Source organism: Herpailurus yagouaroundi, unplaced genomic scaffold, assembly GCF_014898765.1.
Source record: "Herpailurus yagouaroundi ecotype Mexico unplaced genomic scaffold, PumYag 141, whole genome shotgun sequence".
NCBI lineage: Eukaryota > Metazoa > Chordata > Mammalia > Carnivora > Felidae > Herpailurus > Herpailurus yagouaroundi.
The window spans coordinates 54,435,921-54,457,958 of NW_024412396.1; the positions used below are offsets into that span (position 1 = coordinate 54,435,921).

The window sequence follows — 22,038 nt, forward strand, 5'->3', positions numbered from 1 at the left end:
ACACACACACACACACACACACACACACACACACACACACACACACATATATACCCATAGGTTATCCATATTTTTTATCTGTTACATACATGTATAAGCATGTATGTGTGTATACACACACACCTCTTTACCCACAATTTACTTATAAATTATCTACTGTGTACCTGGCTCTATGCCTGATCTTGGAGATGGAAAAACAATCAAGATTTGATTCCTGTCCTCCAATAGAAAACATATTATAATACCTCCCACCTGTTTGGTTTGCTTAACACACGTGCCTTCAGTATCACTTGCTGATAGAACTGCCAGGTCTTTTCACGAGGGAGCCTCCTTTTGGGGGCCATCTGTCTCAAGTGACTCAACGCAGTCTCATTCTAAACTTCCAATCTGCATAGTTGTGCAATAATTTTTATTCCCAGTTCCCTGGCCCCTCACTGCCTAACACATTATTAGACTAACCACAGGCAATCAATACTTGCTGATTGGTTGATTGTTTGGTTGAACCACTAATCAGCAATATCTGGAAACACAACAATAACAAAATAATGGCATCTACTAATTGACACTACTAATAGCTTATTAGATATCAGTTACTCTGCCAAGCACTTTATATACATTTTCACATTTAATTCTATAATAGAATTACTGTCACATCTGATTCTATCATCTTTTCAAAGATGATAAAACAGACTTTGAGTTTTAAGCAACTTGTCCAAAGACATACAGCTAGAAAATGATTGACACTCAACGTTCTGCCCATAGCCACTAATACTATTATCACCTGTCAGCCCTATTTATAGATGGCTTAACGCAACAAAAAAATATTTATTTATTTTGAGGCGGGGGTGCAGAGAGACAGAAAGAGAGAGGGGGTGGGCATGGAGAGAGAGAGAATCCCAAGCAAGCTCCACACTGTCAGTGCAGAGCCCAATGGGGGACTCAAACTCACTGTGAGACCATGACCTGAGCTGAAAACAAGAATCAGACACTCAAAACAACTGAGCCACCCAGACGCCCTGACCCAACAAAATTTTGATTCATATGTAGCCATATACTAAGGCATGAGTCAACATAAACAGCTAAGTCAACCAAAAGTATATAATCACACACACAAAAAGGATATTAAAGAAAAGCAAGCATATAAGGTATATATATATTTATGTAGGTGTGTTTAAGACTATTGTATCTTTAAGATCATTCTCCAGTTTAGACTCAGGAGATATCTTTTCTCTGCATTAGTACCCAATGTCAAGACTCAACAATACAGTTTTAACAACTGAAAGGGATTTAGTTTTTCACAATCCAGTCATAAGCATTCAGTTGCAGACCTGTGTCTTATCTACATCCAACCCTCACCACCCGGCACAAGGCCTGCCACATACTGGATGCTCAATACATAGCAATGGAATACAGTCAATAATTCTTGAAACTCTGTCCTAAGGTAAATGCTCCATTTATCTGAATGCCTGAGAACATATATATCTAGAACATCATGAACAGAATCAGTGAAGAAATATTTAAGCAGAACAAGATAAACTTACATTCCAATATATGAAATTTGAACCACTATTTCTTAAATGTAAATAGGTAAATATAAAACATGTTAACACAATCTTCTGACTAGAATTTTAATTACAGAAAAGTTGGAATGTTTCGCATTATCTCCACAGCAACTACACCCTGGCAAGAGATACAGTAAATATGTGTGAACACTGGACACACTAAAACCAAAACATGACATAAGAACTAAATTGCAGCAGTTGTCAAGATTGTAGGCTTAAATTCAGCAACTTAATTTAGCACATTTAATCATAAACACCTAACTTCTATCTTATTTCCTTGGTTTTAAGAATTACTAGAAAGGTAAAAAAAAATGTGTGTGTGTGTGTGTGTGTGTGTGTGTGTGTGTGTGTACAAAATATAGGAATTTTGCAAAATACAAAAAAGAGGAAAAGATCAGTAAAGCATTAAGGAAGGTTTATGAAGCATTTTATTAGATATCCTACCCAGGGGTAGCACCTTCCTCACAGATGCTAGTAACCCTTATCAAGTACAGGATTCATTTGGCCCAGTTTATGCTGTCTTCTACTATCAGTATTTCAATGGTCATCTTTATTTACATTTGACTTCTATCACACTCAATTGCAAATCTTTCTTGGAAGCAGGTAGAAGAAAAATATTCTGTCTTCTATTTTTAGTTGACTTTTGCCACAAAAGTAGTGACTCTCTAAAGTCCTTCATATTCTACCCAATTCCTGTGTACAGCAGATACTCAAAATAAATTCACACATCTACTGAAAGGAAAGTGGTAAGCCTGCTAGGGATGTTCCAAGGTTACCAACCTTCTTAAGATTCCATCTCTACAAGTGCAAAAATGAGCATAATAGTATCTATTTCACAAAATTACCATGAGCATTAAAAGTGCCTATCATATAGCATGCACTTAACTATTACAGGTTTTATTTTGAGCCTCAGTTTCCTCATAGGTTAAAAGGGATCAATAAAATCCAACCCAGAGTTGTGAGAACTGAATAAGGACACATATGTAAATAAACTGGCATAAATGCCTGACGTATAGCACGTCCTCAATAAACCAGAATTCCTTTCTTTGCTACCTTGCCTCTAAACTATTTTAAGACCCAGAAGAAACTTAAACATCTAATGTAGTAGCATGTTAACAGTCGGTTCAAAGAATAAAAATCCATCATTTTAATAAACTAACATTTTATTCTGGCACCAATACAATTTACCTATGAAAGACTACAATTAGCATTTATTAATACATAAAACATATCCTAAGAAGAAATCCTAGAAGAAATTTGAATTCGTCCTTAAAATGAGCATTTGTTCATATTTTTACCTTTTCTTCTAGCTGGTCCTTCAAACTCTGATATTTTAGCTTCAGTTTTTTGTTCTCCTGTTCATTCTGGGTTAATTCCTCTGTCAGCCTGTCACACTGTGATTTCAACTTCTCTAGCTGACAACGATGGATTTTAGCTGTATTCTTATCTTCTATGCTTTCTGCCTGAGAAAAAGAGAAGAAAAGAGAAAGTCCACTGGCCACAGGCAAACTGTACACCAAAAAAGTACACATTTGATCAGTGGGCAAAAACTTCAAGACTTTGCTCTACACAGCTGTACAGAAACATACACACAAAGGAAATGCCCTTTGCGTTTATTCAATCACTCCTCAGCGCTCGCAGAGCACTTCCTCAGTGAAAGGTACCACACTAGGTGCGGAGATAACGAATACGAAGAGTAGAGGCATCAGACGCAGCTATCCGTTCCACAACAACGAATGAGGAGTGTTAATAAAGGCAGAAGCAGATACTGTGACAGCCCAGGGACGGGACACCAACTCTGCTGAGGGCTTATGACAGAAGTGCCCCAAAAAGGAAATACTAAGACACAGTACTGACCGATCAGTTTCTTCATCTACGATCCTGGGTTTTGTGAAAGAATTATGTACTTTCAGCACCACAAAATTACCGAACCACCCTTGAGGCTAAAAGGATTATGAATCATGGCAGCCAAGCAACTACAAAAAATTTAACATGAAAAGGAGTTTGCCAGTGATTGTTTCAGTACCAACAGCATAAGAAAGTACCTGGTATTTGCTCTTTTTTTTTTTTTTTTTTTTTTGGAATAAGCCAGAATCAGGTTTCAGAAAAAGTGAGAAATAATCTATTCCATGTATGGGATTCAATAAAGATTTGCCAGGCATGTGAAACTTAAGATACCATTTTAAGTGTTATTTTACATAAACATTTAACATTTTAAATGAATTTAAAAATAACAACAACGTACACACTTGCTATACGTCAGGCACTGCACTACTCTCAGACCTCTCTGCATAGTTTTCCCTCATTTGGTCCTCAGAGGAACCCGACCAGGGAGGTACTACGTTTACTGCCTCCTTTTTTGAAGCTGATGCCCAGAGACACTCATAACTTGGCCCAGGATATGTAATGAGTAACTGCAGAGCCAGGATGTGAACCCAAGAGTTCTCTCTAATGTCCATGCTTTCAACTACTCTGCTGCACTGCCTTTAAAAAGGTAAATTTGTCATTTTTAAAAAACCAGCTGCATACACTTGTCAATGTTAACTGGTCATACCTACCAGTTACCAACAGACTGTAAGCAACTACCTATGATCTGCTTAAAATATATTAACTCCTAAAATATATGTTTCCTTTCTTTTTACAAGTGTATTATACATGTGTAATCAGGGATGTAGGAATTAGTTCATTGGAATCAATTTCCTGAAAGGAAGTTTTGTCAGCTTTCGACAAAATCTATATTATATTCACCTCACAAAATGCACCTAAGACTAGATGCCATTTTAAATTAACAAAAGAATTGATTTTTAATGAGGAATCCTGTTTTCACAACCCAAAAATAAAACTACAAAATAAAGTTTCTCATCAAGAAAATTGCTCAATTATGATTTTAAGTTTCAAGAGAACGCTCTGCCTTTTCTTTATGATCAGTGAAGTATACAAGGATCTTAGGTATACAAGGTTCCCCCTAAAGCCAACGACAAGCTGGAGCTGCTCAGGGAGCCTTAAGAACCAGCTGTGCCCATGTCTTCGCGACACTGTCCCTCTTCGGTGATATCTTCTTTCATAGTCTGAAATCAAATGATGTATTTATATAACACTAAACCCAACAAATCCTGTAAATCAGTGTTTCCCCCTGTACTCCCTGAGAGCCTATTTTGAAATATTTACCAGCACGCTAATGCCTAAATTTGACTAAGAACTTACATCTTGTTGCCGTTTTATTATTACATTTACACTTCACTCTAAGGTTTACAAAGTGATATCACAAAAACCCTGTGATAAAGACACTACTAGTCCCATTTTATTGATGAGGTGCAAAAAGGTTAAGTAACTTGACCGAGGTCAAAAAGCCAGCAAGTAGCAAGAGTTCAAATCCTTGGTCTTTTGATTCCATAAAAAGGTTCTACCAAAATTTTTGTTGAAATCATAATGAGGTGATAACCCAATATCCTTCAAATATTAATAGTAGCTAGAGTATTTCATTAAAATATTTTACATTTAAATTTTAAAAAAGCGTAAGGGTAGTTCTAGATGGGGAAAATATATATTGTGAGAAAAAATATGGGTAACGTATAGGCATTTGTTAGACTCAGAAAACTAATAAAGGTGAAGCCAAAAGACAAAGAAATATAACATTTATAGAGCTACTTGTCCAAAGTCCTCCTGTACATAATTCAGTATACTAAATCACCTATGATGACCATTATTAACTCCTTTTAATTAACATAAATAAGTAAAAAGTATAGAATTATGTAAATGAAATAGCAGGAGGCAAGGTTGTTCCTGATAGGCAACTCATTAACTTTAAAATGTGGGGCGCCTGGGTGGCGCAGTCGGTTAGGCGTCCTACTTCAGCCAGGTCACGATCTCGCGGTCCGTGAGTTCGAGCCCCGCGTCAGGCTCTGGGCTGATGGCTCAGAGCCTGGAGCCTGCTTCCAATTCTGTGTCTCCCTCTCTCTCTGCCCCTCCCCCATTCATGCTCTGTCTCTCTCTATCCCCCCAAAAAAAAAAAAAAAAAAGTTGAAAAAAATAAAATGAAAGTGCTGGGGGGCGCCTAGGGGGCTCAGTTTGTTAAGTGCAGGACTCTTGATTTGGGCTCAGGTCATGATCTCATGGTTCCTGGCATCTAGCCCTGTGTGGGGCTCTGTGCTAACAGCCCAGAGCCTGCTTGGGATTTTCTTTCTTTCTCTCTTTCTCTCTCTCACTCTCAAAATAAGTAAACATTAAAAAAATAATAATAAAATAAAATAAAAATAAAAAGTGCTGGGCTTTCACAATCTCTGGTTCTCTTTTTAAGCTCTTATGCTGCTTTTGTACTACATTAAAGAGTGGTTATAACACCCCTCCTATATCTGTTTTTCAAATTTAAAAAATGCCTAAAAATTTCAGAATATCTACAGCGTATTTCTAAATTATATATTCTTTACATGAAGGTAATTTCTTACAGCTTTACTGTCATCTCACCACACATGAACACAAAGCACTTCCTAAAGAAAGGATGGGGAAAACCACCCAGTCTCCTGTTGAATACTATGCACTCTGTTTTGATCCAACCCCCTCACAATTCCTCAGCGACCTTCTCCACCAATCTCTGACAAATGGAATGGTATGTTTTTAGTTTTTCTTTTTAACCTGTTCGCCACATTGGACACTCTTGACTATACCTTTCCTGAAATGCCCTGCCTCGGTTTCCTTTTTTTTTTTTTTTTTTTAAGACACATTTATTCAGCATCATGATCAGACTATTACATTTAGCAATCAACAGCATGGGTGCAAAAAACCATCTATATTAAAACCCTTTGTTTGAATGCTTTACACTTTCCATAGAACAGAAACTAAAATAACCTGTTATACAATTAGGTTTCCAAGATACCATTCTCTTCTGGTTCCCTCCTGTCTCTCATATAATCCTTTATTCTTATTTGCTAGAACCTCTTTCTTAGTACTTCTCTTACAGATTGGTGTTCTAGAGTTTAATTCTCTTTTCTCCCTACACGATCTCATCCAAATCCCAAGATTTCAACTACCACCAATGGGTTACTGGATCCCAAATATTTAACTTTAATCCCAATTTCCTCCTTATTGTCTAACCCATTATGCACTGAAAACTGTTCTACTTAGACTTTCATGGTTAGGCTTCAGGTCCTTTCCACCTAAACTCAACATGCTAAAAAACTGGATTTGTCACTGTTCTCTCCATATCTGTTCTGTGTTATCTACCTTGACAAACAGCTTCATTATCCACCTAGTCACCCAAGTCTATACCTAGTCATCATCAATTCTAAACCTTTTCCAGTATAGCAGTGTAGTTGAGAACATAGGCACTTGACTACCTACCTAGGTTCAAACCCGGTCGCCACTACTTTCCAGATGTAACACATTGAGCTATTAACTTCCTATGTTTTAATTTCCTCATTAGAGAAAAAAATACCAAACAATCTGCAGGAACGACCTGAGTATTAAATGGTTAACCCATGTAAGTTTCTTACAATGACTACCACAAACTGAGTAGTAAAAAAAAAAAAAAAAAAGAAAAAAAAAAAGTCTGCTGGTATTATTATTATTGTCAAGAGCCAATCAATCAACATATGACACATATTTTATTTTCTTTAAGATTAGCTCTTCTCCATAACTCTGATTCTACTTTTATGTCCTCATCAACTCTGACAGACTATTATGCCATACTTCATCAATATTAAGACATATTTTCTCACATTTTACCATCCCTGTCTTGGGATGTTGTCTTGCAGCTGATAGTATATTATGTATTTTTTTTCTTAGTAGATATAATGATGCATCTGACAACTGATGGTGTCTTAGGTTCAATGAAATGTAGTAAAGCCCTCTTACCTATTCTTCCAGCCTCCATTCTGCTCTGCTCACCCCAATTAATAACCCCAAATCCACTACTGCCAGTAGGCTATATGGAACTGGGGAAGAATTCATAAAATAGTTGAAAGCATTCAACAAATGTCAGACAGTTCAATATAATTTCATCTTTCGTCATAAGCATTATTATGGTAGTTCTATTTCAAGGAATTTTGAAAACCTTATAATTAACCTTTGAAGACTTATCTGTTTATTTACCTATTCAACAGATATCTACAATGTTCCAGGAACTGTTCTAGGCACTGAAGATATAGCTGTAAACAAAATAGACTCAAATCTCAGTCCTCATGGACTTTTCATTCTAATAAAGGGAGAATAAAAAATCAATAATATGGAATCTATATCATAAGTACTATGGAGAAAAACTAAAGCAGGAAGGAGGGACAGATTTATCACACTCCTGATAATCATGTTATGAAATAACTCCCCTGCATGGGGATAATGCTGATACCATTAGACCCTAGAAACATTTCCCCAAATGCCAGATCTCAATTAAGCATTTATCCAGGCAACTTTGATTTGGAAAAGAAGGGGTAAATCTCAAAAGCCTTGGGTTTACACAGCTCATAAGTGGATCCACTTTAGTTACCATGCTAATAAGGACTGTGGTTATAGCTTCTATGGCCTTGACAAGTCTTTGCCTTTTATATTTTGGGGAGGTCACAAATGTTGAATGAGGGCACGTTTCAGGTCCACGACTTACTGCCACCTCTGCCTTTCCTGAACTCCCAAAATAGCTAAACGTTCTTTTTAAAGGGTTTCAGTGCTCTGAAATAGGTGCTCCCAGGTGGCTGCTATAACTCATTTCAACCCGGCCGAACAGGCAAGAATAAGCCTCTTTACTGTTAGTTTTATCTTCCCTTCAGTGCTTAGGAATACAAAATGATCTCTAAAAGTTTACGCTTTATTAACTTCATGAGCCACCAGAAAAATTCCTTCAGTAGCATCAGGATAATTCAGCACAGGTACCTTCAGTGTCCTAATATGATTCTCAGCCTCACTCTTTTCCTTCTTGAAGTGCTTCATCAGCTCCTGGATGTTCTGCTCGTGTTTAGTTTTCACACTCTGCAATGACGATGTGAGATCTTCCAGCTCCCTCTGGTGAACGTCTCGTTCTAGCTTTAACTGTGTAACGATTGTAGCTGTTTCTTCATCTCTAGATTTCGCCTGTGTCTTGAGGTCAGCAAGGGTCTTAAGCACCTCTTTCCTGGCTTTCTGTTCCTCAGCCAGTTTATTAGCAAGATCGGCCCGGATGGCACTCAAGTCCTTGACAGCCTCTTGCATCTCGAGAAGTTGAGCTTTGTCCTTGGCCTGGCCCTTTTTTAGCTCTGCGATTTCTTCTTCCAGGTGAGCTTTCTCAACTTTCACCTGGCTTTGAATCTTACTCTGCTTCTTCAATTCACTTTCCAGCCTATGGATAGTGTCCAGGGAATCCTTGACTTCTAGTTCAAGGTCAGCTTGATGAGCCTTAATATCACTTAGTTTCTGCTCCTTACAGTGAAGTTCCTCCTCTTGAAGGGCACGCTTGGTTAAGACGTCATTCAATTCCTTTCGAAGATTCTCTATCTGTTGTAAGGCTGCATAAAGCTGGCTTTTCAATTCATCCTTTTCTTTTAGAATCTATCAGGTAAAAAAAAAAAAATTCACTGTAAAGGTCATCATAGGGACTGTCAGAAAATAAAGTTTAATACACACGGAGAAGAAAAATTCATAAAATAAAATTTTGTATTTTTCCATTTTTTTTAATGAAAAATAATTTTCAGGCTAGAAAAATACAATTACCCTGAAGTAGTGCCACATTGAAATATATGTTTCAGATTTTCATCACCAACACAGGTCAGTCCTTGATTATAAGTATTTAAATGTAGGATAAGATTCAGCAAAAGAATGGGGGGGAAAAAGACTCCTATTATAATTTACCAAAGGTTGACATAATGTTAATTAAAATAACAATTCTTTGCATTTTAATTGCACAGTTTTTTTTTCAATAGTACACTTTTAAAAAGGAGAAACCTCAAAAAACATATGAAAGATAATATACGGAAGATATATGAAGATACAATCTAAGAAAGACATCAACCGTCATTAATAAAGAAAGTTAGTAGTGACAAGAAATACACCAGTATGTAACTGGGAGTCTTGAAGTCCCAAAAAGACAGAAATAAGATTAAGATTAAGATTAGGATTAGGAGAGGTTGGGAAGGGACTCAAGAGAAAAGTCAAGGGACCGGATGTCCATCACCCTACGCCAGCCTCTCTGCCAGGTTAGGGTTGACAATGCGGGATGGAGGCCAAGAACTAACCCTCTCATCCTCACCAGCCACCAATGCAGTGAAAAAGCCAGCAGCTAAGGAAGCTGAAATCATTTCTCCCCATCAACCCCCAACACTGGCACCGAGAACAATCTCTGTCCCTGCTTATGGGCACATGTCACGGCTTGATGACAGAAAAAAGAAAATTAAGATTCTCATTTCAGAATTAGAAATAATGACTAAAGACACAAATACTTACAAGGAAGTTTTACAATTTATGTTTTATACTTCAGTATGAAACAATTCATGATAAACTGCAATAAGGCAATCACTCCAAAAAAATAGTTTCCTCAAATCCTTGTCAGTTTTAGCAAAGGAGAAACAGAATGAAGCTAGCATGAGAAATAATGAAAGGAGGTGGTTATGCAATTGGGCTGTGACCAGAAAGAACTGAATATGATTCTCAGTCCAGCCATAAGTCACTCTTGGGCCTTAAGGAAATTATTTATCTTTATAAAGATAACAATAACACCTATATCATAGGGTTGGGATGAAGACTAGTAGAAAAGAGTTTGGTTAGACAGAAGATTCAAGTTCAAGGAGAAGCCAGGATCTCAAGGAGGTATTTGTTCAAGACAGTGATCAACTCTGTGAAGAAGAGGTATAATTGAAAACGCAAGGTCCCTGGATTGAAAAGACTCAGGTCCACAGAGGAAAGGATTCACCTTGAAAGGCAGGAAAAATGGCTACAACTATAGGGTCTAAGGGTAGGTGTATTATTTTTCTATTTCAGTGTAACAAATTCCAACAAACTCCGTAGCTTAAAACAATACCCATTTATTACCCGTTTCCATAGATCCTAAGGCCAGGAGAGGTATTGTGCCCAGGGTTTCCTAAGGCTAAAATCAAGGTGTCAGCTGGCCTGGGCTCTTACTTGGAGGCTTTGGGGGGAGACTCCACTTTCAGGTTCATCCATGTTGTTGGAATAATTTAGTTCCATGCTCTCACCACTCTGGTCCCAGTTTGCTGGCTAGCTTTGGGCCAGGGGTTGCTATGAGCTTCTAAGGCCACCCACACTCCTTGGCTCATGGACTCCTCAGACTGCAGCCAGTGACACCACAATGAATCTTTCTCTTGTTTCAAAGCCTTGGACTTCCCCTTCTCTCAACAGCCAGAAAAATTTCTATGCTCTTAAGGACTCTTGTGATTAGATTAGGCCCATCTGGATAATCTCCTTATCTTCAGGTCAACTGTGCTATATAACATAATCATGAGAGTGATAGCTCATCATGTTCACAGTGTCCAAAAATTAGGGTAACTCATTTCTGGGAGGTCACTCTGTTTACCATACTAGAGAAGACAGAAATGGACAAGTCTTGCTATAAGGACATGCAGGACGGGCCTGAGAACAAGGAGACGTGGCTTCAAGACAGTGATTAATGTGTGGAACACATAACAGACGCCCCTGGCCAGAAGTTAAGAGACTTCCATGCAGCTCTGACAATGAAAATTATATTTTCAAGACAAAACTTTAGCAGGTAAAACATCTTGGAACACAAAAGACTATAATGTCTTCCTGAAGTTGGTTTAAACAGCAAAGGTATTTATTTTTCTCACATAACAGGAACACCACAGATGGAACAGTTCAAGAAGAGCTCTTCAAAACTCAGGCTCTGCCTCTCTACAGTTCTCCAGGTTTTGCCCTCTGCTTCAGTGTTCCAAGCAGCACATCACATGACAATGGGTGGCAGCCTTAGAGTGGACAGTCACAGACTATATTGGTCAAATTTTTAATTTCTTTGCCAATATAGTTACTAAAAACTAAGTAAGTTCTATTTTCTTTTTGTTAATTGCTTGGCTAGTAGCCACAGCCCAAGTTTTTGTCTAGACATGGTCTCTGAGTCTGAAAATGACCGTGTCTCAACTGCTACCTCAATATCCTGGACATTCCCAGGGGCCCTCAGTTGAATAAGCTTTATCTTGAGGGAATTCAAAACAATGGACTTGGATCCCCTTTGTCAGGCCAGGAATGCTTAAGGAGAAGCACTTGAAAGGGGCCTGAGAAATCAGGCTTGTTTTTTTATCTCATTTTTATTTCTAAGTTTCCTACCTCCCTCTCTTGCTTGGGCTAACTTCAGCATGCATAGATCATTTGGCTATTCCAAAGCTAAAAAAACTCCAAATTATAGGCTCTGTATATTTGGATTATAAATTGCAGATTTTCAATCTCTCTACCCCCAAAACATCTTGCTCTCTGCTTTTATTATTTATTTTTCTCTGCTTATATAGATAGGCAGGCTTCAACCTACACTTGTCTTTCTCTTGTGTGCCTATTCTGAAGGCTGCAGTACGTTCACAACACACGCCAACGTCCTCAAGTTTTCATTCTGGTCATTTAATACCCCACTCTGAGGCACAACATCACTAACCCAACATATGATTTCCAATGGTTCAACTAACTACTTCCAATAGCACAGCTTGCCAACTTTCCATTTAGAAAGGTAGGCTCCTCCGGTCCCCACTTTATTCCCCACTTAGTCAATCCTACATTTTAGGCTCTTTTACTTAAAGCTCCTGGCTCCCAGAATTGATGTCTCATATCAGCTTGACTATCTTCAGCTGATGGTACAGAAACACTCCAGTTAGGTTGACTTCAACTACAAGGTAATTTAATATCATTCCATGCAGAACTGCTCTAGACACGGTGTCAAAGTTCAGGTCCACCTCTCTGAATTTCTCTTGGCAATACCTTCCTGTGTGTGAGACTTCATTCTCAGGATCATTGCAAGACAGCCAGCTTCAGCCACTGCAGGTATCACAGCCAAATACAACAAAACCAGAGAAGGAGAAAATCTCTCTTAGGTATCTTCTTCAGAAGTGAGTAAATGTTTACCGGAAGCTCCCCCAACAGATTTCATAACTCATTCTTCATTGATCGGAACAGGGCTGTGTGCTTGGTAACTGGCCTACATTACTTTTTGAACGAAACGGACTGGGGCAGGGGGAGATGGGGATAATCAAGACCACTATAGGAGTTAACTGATATTTCTATGTAAATTGTGCTGGTACTATTCAGGAGTGAAAATGGAAAAAGTAAAGAGTTGGTTTGATTCCAGATTGACGATCAGTAAGACACATGAGGTGGAAGAAGAAACTGAAGATGATGATGAGCATGTCATCAGAGTAGCTTTTCACGAAGTCCAGTTGACAGGAAAAAATAGATTCCAGGAAATGGCTGGTCAACCAGAGGAATGTGGAAAATCAAAATCAGATGTTAATGGTTAAAAAAGGAAAAGGGAATAAAAGAAATGTGTAAGATCAGAGATTGAAATTTTGGAACTGAAGATATGAACATAGAGAATTACAGATGAGGACAAATTTTACCCACAGAAATTAGCTGCTGAGCAACTTGAAGGTCACTGTAAAATGGGAAATTAGTGAAGCTTAAGGACACAGAGTTCAATGGGTTGCCAACTTGAACTTCGGAATCATCAAAGATGATAAGACTTGCATGTAATGAAACAGGTTGAGGGGAAGCCAGGTGTAAAAATCTTTGAGAAATGTGGAGGCGTAATGGAAAATAAGCAGCAGTCAGGATCAACGAGAAGAGAATGTTCTAACCAAACAAACCCTGCTTCCAAAGACGAAAAGCTATAAGAGAAGATTGTGAAAGAAGGACTGAAAATGGCTGTGTGAAGCCAGAAGAATGGTACTGTCTAAAACCTTAATAAGAACAGGAACCAACTCCTCAAAAGCCTGACCACAAAGTTGTCCATGCAAGTTGTGTCTGTTTATTTGTTTTAATTAACTAAAAGGTAGACAGAAATTTTTGAAAGAAAAAAAAGTTATTTTTCTGCATTTGAGGGTACATGCAGACAGACTGCTGGATTATTCTAATATATCAGTACATGAGCCTTTCTAAAATTGCATGTGATAGAACTGGTACATATTTAAAATGTACTTTATCACTCATCCTTCTTACTTTTCAACCTTTAAATTAAAAAACTCAGCTTTTAAAAGACAGTATATATTACATACACTCTTTTTCTCCTCAGCATGAAGGCAATACACAAAAGGAAAAGATGGCAATTTAAGATTCTTGAAGTCAAATATTATCAAGTAAAAAGCTCAATATTCAGGGCCAAACCAATTATTCTGCCAACTCAGCAAGAAAAACAAACAACCTAAAAAGTTATATAAATTTGGAAATATTCAGAAAAGCATACATTATGATCAGAATCCAAGTTCAACATTTTTTTCCTTTATCATTTTCAAAGCACATACAAGAACCAATAACTTCAAACAACACTTTAAAAAAGATAATGACAAAATGCATAAAAAATAAAAAATATAAAGACACAAGAATCACAACTAATGATTAGTTTATTTGTATCTACAGAATTTTAGGTCTTCCAATATGTGTTCATCTACATATTCTTAAAGAACATCATGATTCCCTAATGTCAACATCCATGCCATTTTCTTTCAAGGAAAGTATACAATCTGATCTCCCTGGTTTTTTTCTGCAATGCTTTGCTTTTTGTTTGGTATTTCATATCATTCAATAATGAAGTAGTTCTATAATAGAATATGTATCTGATAATCTTACCAAAATTCCAAAAATGTAAAAGAGAAAAAAAGAAATCAGTGCAATTTTTAGGAGAATAAAACCCTTTAGCCTTCTACTACATTTTTAAGTGGCAAATCTTAAAGCAGAAAATAAATTATGCTGGAAAAACAGAGAAGTAGACACAGAAGTATTTAGAAAACACAAAAAATTGCATCATTTAAGCATGGAAAATGGCTCAACAAAGTTACTTAGTAAGCAATTAATTTATTCTGTAAAACATAATGTGTTTTATTTGTAAATCAGTATTATTTTTATTTTAATACATACTTCCAAATATACCCTGGAGTCACTTTTTGAAAATAATTAATCCAAAAAAGAAAACAAAACAAAACAAAAAAGGAATAGGCTGTATAACTAATGCCTTAGGGTGGTTTTGTGATTTTATTAAGTATTAAATACTCCTTAGGGGTATTATTCACTAAGACATAAAAATATACATGCTTTTTTTCTGAAATTATTTACAGTGTATTTCCACATCATGGATTTACCGGACACTTGAATTTGCAGTGAAATATGTTACCCTTTCTTCTTTGATTAACCATTGCTCTAACTCCAACATGCTGCATTAATTTTTAAGGCTTTTAAAGTGAAAATTACAAAGCCTACTGTGATAATTGTGATACTACCCTAACTGTGGCAATCACTTTAAAACTACTTCTTTGCTTATCATTAGCAATGCTAAGTGATAAAAATAATTATATCAGAAGCATTCTGGGAAATAACTGCTTAACAATTGTGAATATTCTAAAAAATTCCATCTAGAAAACTCTGCATTGTGGATTAGGATACCGTCTGATGACATGGACTCTTCTAAATCTCCTCTAATTAAGTAAAATCCCCAGACACTTCTCAATCAGTCTACCCCTCTCACCCCCCCCCCCTCTTTCTAGCTGCCTCCCCTACAGTCATGCTCACTGAACCAGTTACCAGACCAAACTGACAACAGAATAATCAAGGTAGAGCAATTTCCTGGGATCAAATCAGTTCAGATTCAAGTCTGAAAGCTTTAGAACTGCTTTACCTCAGGGCAACCAGTCACCCAGTATGTGTCAGATGGGTTAAATTGAAAAGCCCTCCACCATGAGCCCAAGGTGATCACTTCCTCCATCTTATATCTGAGACATTCGTATCTAAATGGTAAAGCATCTTCTCCATGCCAGCTCATCTGAAATAAGCATCTGTCACTCTTAAGGGCTGACAATTGATTTTATAAATATAATTGCCCCACAGTTTGTTTTCTTTTGAAACAAAGTCAACTTATCCAAATGATTATTCTTCTGGAATGTTCAGAATTCTTGACAAGTGACAAATGACAAAGGAGAAATGATAAACCAAGAATACACATGGATAAAAGTCAATCCTGACTTTCCTGATCATATTATAAACATCTTGGTTTAATTCAACCCAAATATAGAGTTGAGAATCAACATAGGAGCATAAAATCCATTTAAACTAACTGATTATACAAGAGAAAAGATGATGTGAAATGCACACATGGATCAGGGAAATGCTTTTTGTTGCTATCAAAAAGGCACAAAAGCCGAGTTTTAAAGAGGCTTGCGACCTGATAACACTACTCAGTGAGACTGTGAACATCACTCATTTAATTAAACCCATTGTAGTTACTGCCAAAAAAATGGTCCAGTAGTAACTACCACATCTTTAAATGTCTCTTTCCAACTAATACTTAAATTGAAATACATAACAAGATGAGATTCTAAAATTCATACACTGGGGGAAAAAGTCAAGTGATGTTATGGAAGATTTCACTACTCTTTTTCCATTTGAATATTAAAGAACAATTTCAACTTAGGGAACTAAAAGCTAAACTGGGAGATAGGGGAGGAGGTGGATCTCTTTTAAGGGCCAAACTCTAAAAATCTACAGAATGTTAAACTATGAAAAAGGCTTTAAGAAGTTAAAAAAACTAAGTTACTTTTTACCTTGAAATAGCCAAGACATAAAGACTCTCTATCAAGGACATCTTGATAGACTATATGAACAGCATGGCATTCAAGTGTTTGTTCAAAGGATGGATGAATGAATGGTTGGTCACAGCAAAAATCACCCATTGGGAATTTGGCTTTTATACCTGATTATTCTTGTCTGTCAGTTGCTCAAGACTTTCAGACTGCTTCTCCAGTGCTCGCTCTATTTTCTTATGCTTAAGCTTCCACTGTCTAATGGACTCCTGAGCTTTCGTCTTCAGCTCTTCTCTCCTCTTCTCCGCTGCCTGTCTCAGGGCCTCTGACTGCTGGAACTCGAGAAGGTACTGCTCGGCCTGTTTGGTGGCATCCTCAGCATGGTGAGTCAGCTCTGAGATCTGAAGGTCAGCGCGCTTGTGTTTGGCCTCACAAGTCTCAAAGTGATTCTGGATCTCCTTAAGTTGATCCAACATCTGTAGTTGCTGCTTTTCCCTGTTCTCCAATTCACGTGTTAAATTCTGGGAATAAAGCATGTGAAATATTAGGAACATGTTCTTGTCAAAATTGGATGCATAACATATCATCAAACAAGAATCTCTAATGTCACTGAAGTGGGAATCATCTGTATTAAATTTCATTAGTAATCAGTCTAGAAAATATGAGTCCCCTTCTGTGTATTTTATAAGAACATTAGTTGGGAATAATTTTTTATAGGAATAGTTTCCTTTTTTACACTATTTCATTATCCAAAAAGGGAAGATATGTATTTCCCAATTGACTGTCACTGAAATAGAAGGACTTGTTGATGAGAAAAACAATGTGCATTACTTTTGTAAACTCTCTTGCTTTGTCCAACTGGAAAAAAGATCAATATTTTACAATTGTCAGACTATCATAGCAATCATACATAATATTTCACTTTCTGGCAGCACATAAAATGTAACAATAAAATAAAAATCTATAATAAAAATGTGCAGTGATGATACAAACATCAGTATAGATAATACTATACTTGAAAGTCTATTTAAAAGGCTCTCAAAGTGTTTATAGATAGGTTATTTCCAGCTAAGTCTAACATTACAAGTTGCTGAACTTATCTCAAGCTTATATGAATCACTGTGGGACAGATATTTAAACAAACTTAAATTTACTTGGAATACGTAATAATCAAGAAAAGCAAACCTGAACTCTTAAAATCTAGTTTCCCTAAAACAGAAGTGGTCAACCATACATTTGGAAATTGCACTAAATCATCATGATTCATACCTATTTTTAATTTGGGAAGAATTGGTGAAGATCTATTTTTAACTTCAAAAATGAGAAGGCACTGCTTTTATATAACATTTTATACAAATAAAAGAATGTTTCCATCTTCAATCTTATAAAGCTTTGGAAAGGAGTGACAAATTCAGAAATAATGTATCCCATAAGCTGCTCCTCCTGAGCCTTACTTTCTAAATACTGGGGGTGACAAAGATAACCTGAAAAGACCATGTGTCCAGGGGACTAAGATGACACTAGGACAAACAATAAATATCATCTACATTGTTGTAAGGGGCCTACATATGAAGACTGGAAATATTTACCAGCTTCCTCTGACTCTAACAGCATAATGTTCAGTTCCAGATTCCATTATATTTGAACTGTGGCTCAAATAAAGTTAAATACAATTTCTCTCATGATTAAAGTCATGGTTTGACATTCTGGCAAAAAAATAAAAATAATGCCTTAAAATAAGCTTCATTTTCCAAGCAACAGGTTTGCATTTGCTCAGTTTGCTAAATTCAGTGCAGTCTGGAAGAGAGGAGTCATTCCTTTATCTACCCAACCAAAACAGTAAATTGAGAACTATGCACAAGTTTGTGTGGAAAATTCTAAAATGAAATCAGAAAACCATGATGCTGGCTATTTACCCTTTGCCCTTATCTAAAAGTTTTACCATGAAGCTAGAAATCGACTTTATCAACAAGCAGTATTCATGTGATTTCTCCATCAGCAGAGAGAGGTACTAGTATTTTTTTTTCCCCCCAACCAACGCTTCAGAGACTGGGTACCCTTCCTATGTGTTAGGACACAGTTTACTGAATGGCTAATAAGACCTGGCTTAATCTAAATTGGGGAGCTATTCACACTAACAACTAGATTACAAGAACAGATAATGCTAGATACTAAAATGATGGGTTGTTACTTGAAGAGGCCTGTATCTTACAGCCTGGCTGGAGAGGGTTCTCTCTCAGGAGGTGACATAGGAGCTGAGATCTAAATGAGGAACCAGCAATAATAGTAATTATTATTATTATTACTACTATTGAAGTTTATTGAGCACTTGAGTTATACAAAGGACTAAGCAAATGCTTTATAAGAATGATCTCATTCAATCCCACTATTATTATCTTGATTTTAGTGATGAGTAACCAACACTTGGAACTTGCCCTAGGTCACATACCTAATATGTGAGGGAACAGGATTCAGACCCAGATTGTCTGACTCCAGAGGCCATGTTTCCAACTCTTTGCTAAGAGGACAGATTCTCAGATGACCCTAATTCCATGCCTCTTTGTCACCTACTCCCACAGTCCTATCTTAGCGAGTTATCTTTTTTCAGAACTGCCACCTTTGAAGTAAGAGGTATGTCCAAGTACTCCCTCTCCTTCCCACTACCCCATCCTCCCCCTCCTTCCTACCCCTTAGGCCTTAGGCTTTATCTACCAATCTGCCCAGCTCCCTCCCTCCTTTTCTTGTGATACATCTGCTCCTCATTGTCAGGAAGATGACCACGCCTTGATATTTTGTTTGCTGGCTTTAAATCCAAGTTCTTTGACCTAATTTCCTTAATCTTCACTTTAGCCACTCTGTTGTTCATGTTTCAAACTCCTATTTAAAACAAAACTTGAATGGCAAAATCGTCAGCTCTTGGGGAATTGACAAATTTCCTGTTTCCTATATCCAGTTACTGAGTCCTCTAAGAAAAATCACACAGGAGTATTAGTTGATGTGATGGCACATGGACAGGCAACTCCTCAATGCCCAGAAATTCTACTGCATGGCGCTTTCCAATCCACATGTGGCCCATCTAAAATGTCCTGTCTCAGACCTACCATGTTTTCACTCACTTTTAGTATGTAACATAGCTCCTCCTTAAGAAATAAAATTGAGGCCATTAGGCAGGACATCACCCAAATTTCCTTAATGTATTATTGTAAAACTTACCAATGGCTAATCTGTCCTCCTCTCCAGCCTCTGGGGAAAAGGGATCCTTCTTAAATAAATTAGCCTATCTTTGTAATTTCCTTCCACTTCCATCAAGGGCTTCACTACAACAATTATGCCTTCTCTTCCTTGTATTGAACCTCTCTTTTCCTCTTGGATCATTATTCTCTACTATTCCCATCTTTAAAAATCACAGTAATTTTTTTTTTTAATGAAACAAATTGAAGATGATACAAACAAATGGAAAAGTATTCCATGTTCATGGATTGGTCCCTACTACCCAAAGCAATCTACCCTTTTAATGCAATCCCAATCAAAATACCAAAAACATTTTTCACAGAGCTAGAAAAAATAATCCTAAAATTTGTATGGAACCATAAAAGACTCCAAATAGCCAAAGCAATCTTGAAAAAAAAGAACAAAGCTGGAGGTATCACAATCCCAGATTTCAGTATACTACAAAGCTATAGTTATCATAGCAGTATGGTACTGGCACAGAAATAGACACAAAGATCAATCGCTTCTCGGCCTTTTGGCTAAGATCAAGTGTAGACACAAAGATCAGTGTGAATCAAGAATCCATAAATAAACCCATGCTTTTAAGGTCAATTAATCTATGAAAAAGAAGGCAAGAATATACAATAGGAAAAGTCAGTCTCTTTAACAAACAATGCTGGAAATACTACACAGCTACATGCAAAAGAATGAACCTGGACCACTTTCTTACACCATACCTAAAAATAATCTCAAAATAGATTACAGACCTAAACATGAGACCTGAAACCGTAATTCCTAAAAGAAAACATAGGCAGTAATTTCGACAATGGCCATAGAAACAATTTTTCTAAATATGTCCTTTGGCAAGGAAAACAAAAGCAAAATTAAATTATTGGAACTGCACCTAAATAAAAAGCTTTTGTACAGTAAAGGAAACTATCAAGAAAACAAAAAGGCAACCTACCAACATGTAGAAGATATTTAAAAATGATATATCATATAAGGAGTTTATATCCAAACTACATGAAGAACTTACACAACTCAATACCAAAAAAAACCAATAATCCAAATAAAAAATAGAGAACCTGAACAGATCTTTTTCCAAAGAAGACTTACAGATGGCCAACATACACATAAAAAATGCTCAACATCATTAATCATCAGAGAAATGCAAGTTAAAACCATATTGAGATATCACTTTATACCTGTTAGAATGGCTAAAATCAAAAACACAAGAAATTACAAGTGTTGGTGAGGATGGGGGGGGGGGGGTGGGAAAGGAACCTCCATGCACTATTGGAGGGAATGCAAACTGGAACAGCTACTGTGGGGAAACAGTATAGAGGTTCCTCAAAAAATTACAACTAGAATTACCATCTGATCAGTAATTCCACTACTCGGCATTTACCTAAAGAAAATGAAAACACTGATCCAAAGAGATGCATGTACCCCTATGTTTATTGCAGCATTATTCACAATAGCCAAGATATGGAAGCAGCCCAAGTATCCACTCATAGATGAATGGATAAAGAGGTGATACACACACACACACACACACACACACACACACACACCACACTGGAATACTATTCCAATGTAAAAAATAAAAAAAATCTTGCCATTTGCAACAACATGGATGGACCTAGAAGGTATAAAGGTAAGTGAAATAAGTCTAAGACAAATATCATATTATTTCACTCATATGCAAAATTTAAGAAACAAATGCACAAATAAAAAAGAGACAGACAAAAATAGACTCTTCAATAGAAAAAATAGACTCCTAAACAGAAAAAAAAATAAATTAACTAGCTGTTGTCACAGAAGAGGGGATGGGGTTATATCTTGATGAGCCCTGAAAGATGTGTGAAATTGTTAAGTCATTGTGTTGTATTGCTGAAACTAATGTAGCACAGTGTGTTAATTATACTTGAATAAGAAAATAAAATCACAATATTATTTTTTAATGAAGCAAACAAAACCTTTATCAATCCAACATGATCTAACCAGCACCCTACACTCTTCTATTAAGCCAAACTCCTAGAAAGAGCAGTCCACACCTGATACTTCACAATTTTATTCCTAATTCATTTCTCCATTCATTGGATCTCGGTTCCATCCCTACCATACAATTAAAATAACTCTCATCAAGACGCCCAAAGATCACCTATAGCCAAACACAACGAACTCTTTAACAATCTATCCTAGTTTCCTATGTGACACGGTCAATTGCCCCTTCTGATTTTTACGTCTCTCTTCTTCCCTGACTTTCATAATACCGCTCTTTACTAGTTCTTTTTCTTCCTGTTCTTTAATAATCTCCTTTCCTGGGTCTCTTCTACATTTAGCCTTTAAATACAGATAATGCTATAGGGTTCTAGTATTAAGCACCATCCTATCTATAAAATATCTCTAATAAGTAAGTATGTAGGTAGACAGAAATATAAGTGATTTCTAGTTCAGGAGCCAGACTGATAAATTCCAGGCCTTTAAATACCTAACTACATAATGACAGGCTACATTTGGGAATCCCACAGACATCTTAATTTTAGTATGTCAAAAAAACTGAATTTATT

At 36.8% G+C, this 22,038-nt stretch overlaps 1 protein-coding gene across 5 annotated transcripts in view; it reads right to left on the reverse strand.

Moving 5' to 3' along the window:
• Positions 1-22,038, reverse strand: part of CEP128 (centrosomal protein 128) — a 398,532-nt gene that overhangs the window by 262,171 nt on the left and 114,323 nt on the right. For all 5 annotated transcript variants that reach the window (XM_040477908.1, XM_040477910.1, XM_040477907.1 and 2 more), the window contains 3 exons: positions 16,426-16,776; positions 8,421-9,071; positions 2,861-3,025 (listed from right to left, as the gene is read on the reverse strand). In XM_040477908.1, the coding sequence (XP_040333842.1) occupies positions 2,861-3,025; positions 8,421-9,071; positions 16,426-16,776 (1,167 nt within the window). The remainder of the gene's footprint in view (positions 1-2,860; positions 3,026-8,420; positions 9,072-16,425; positions 16,777-22,038) is intronic.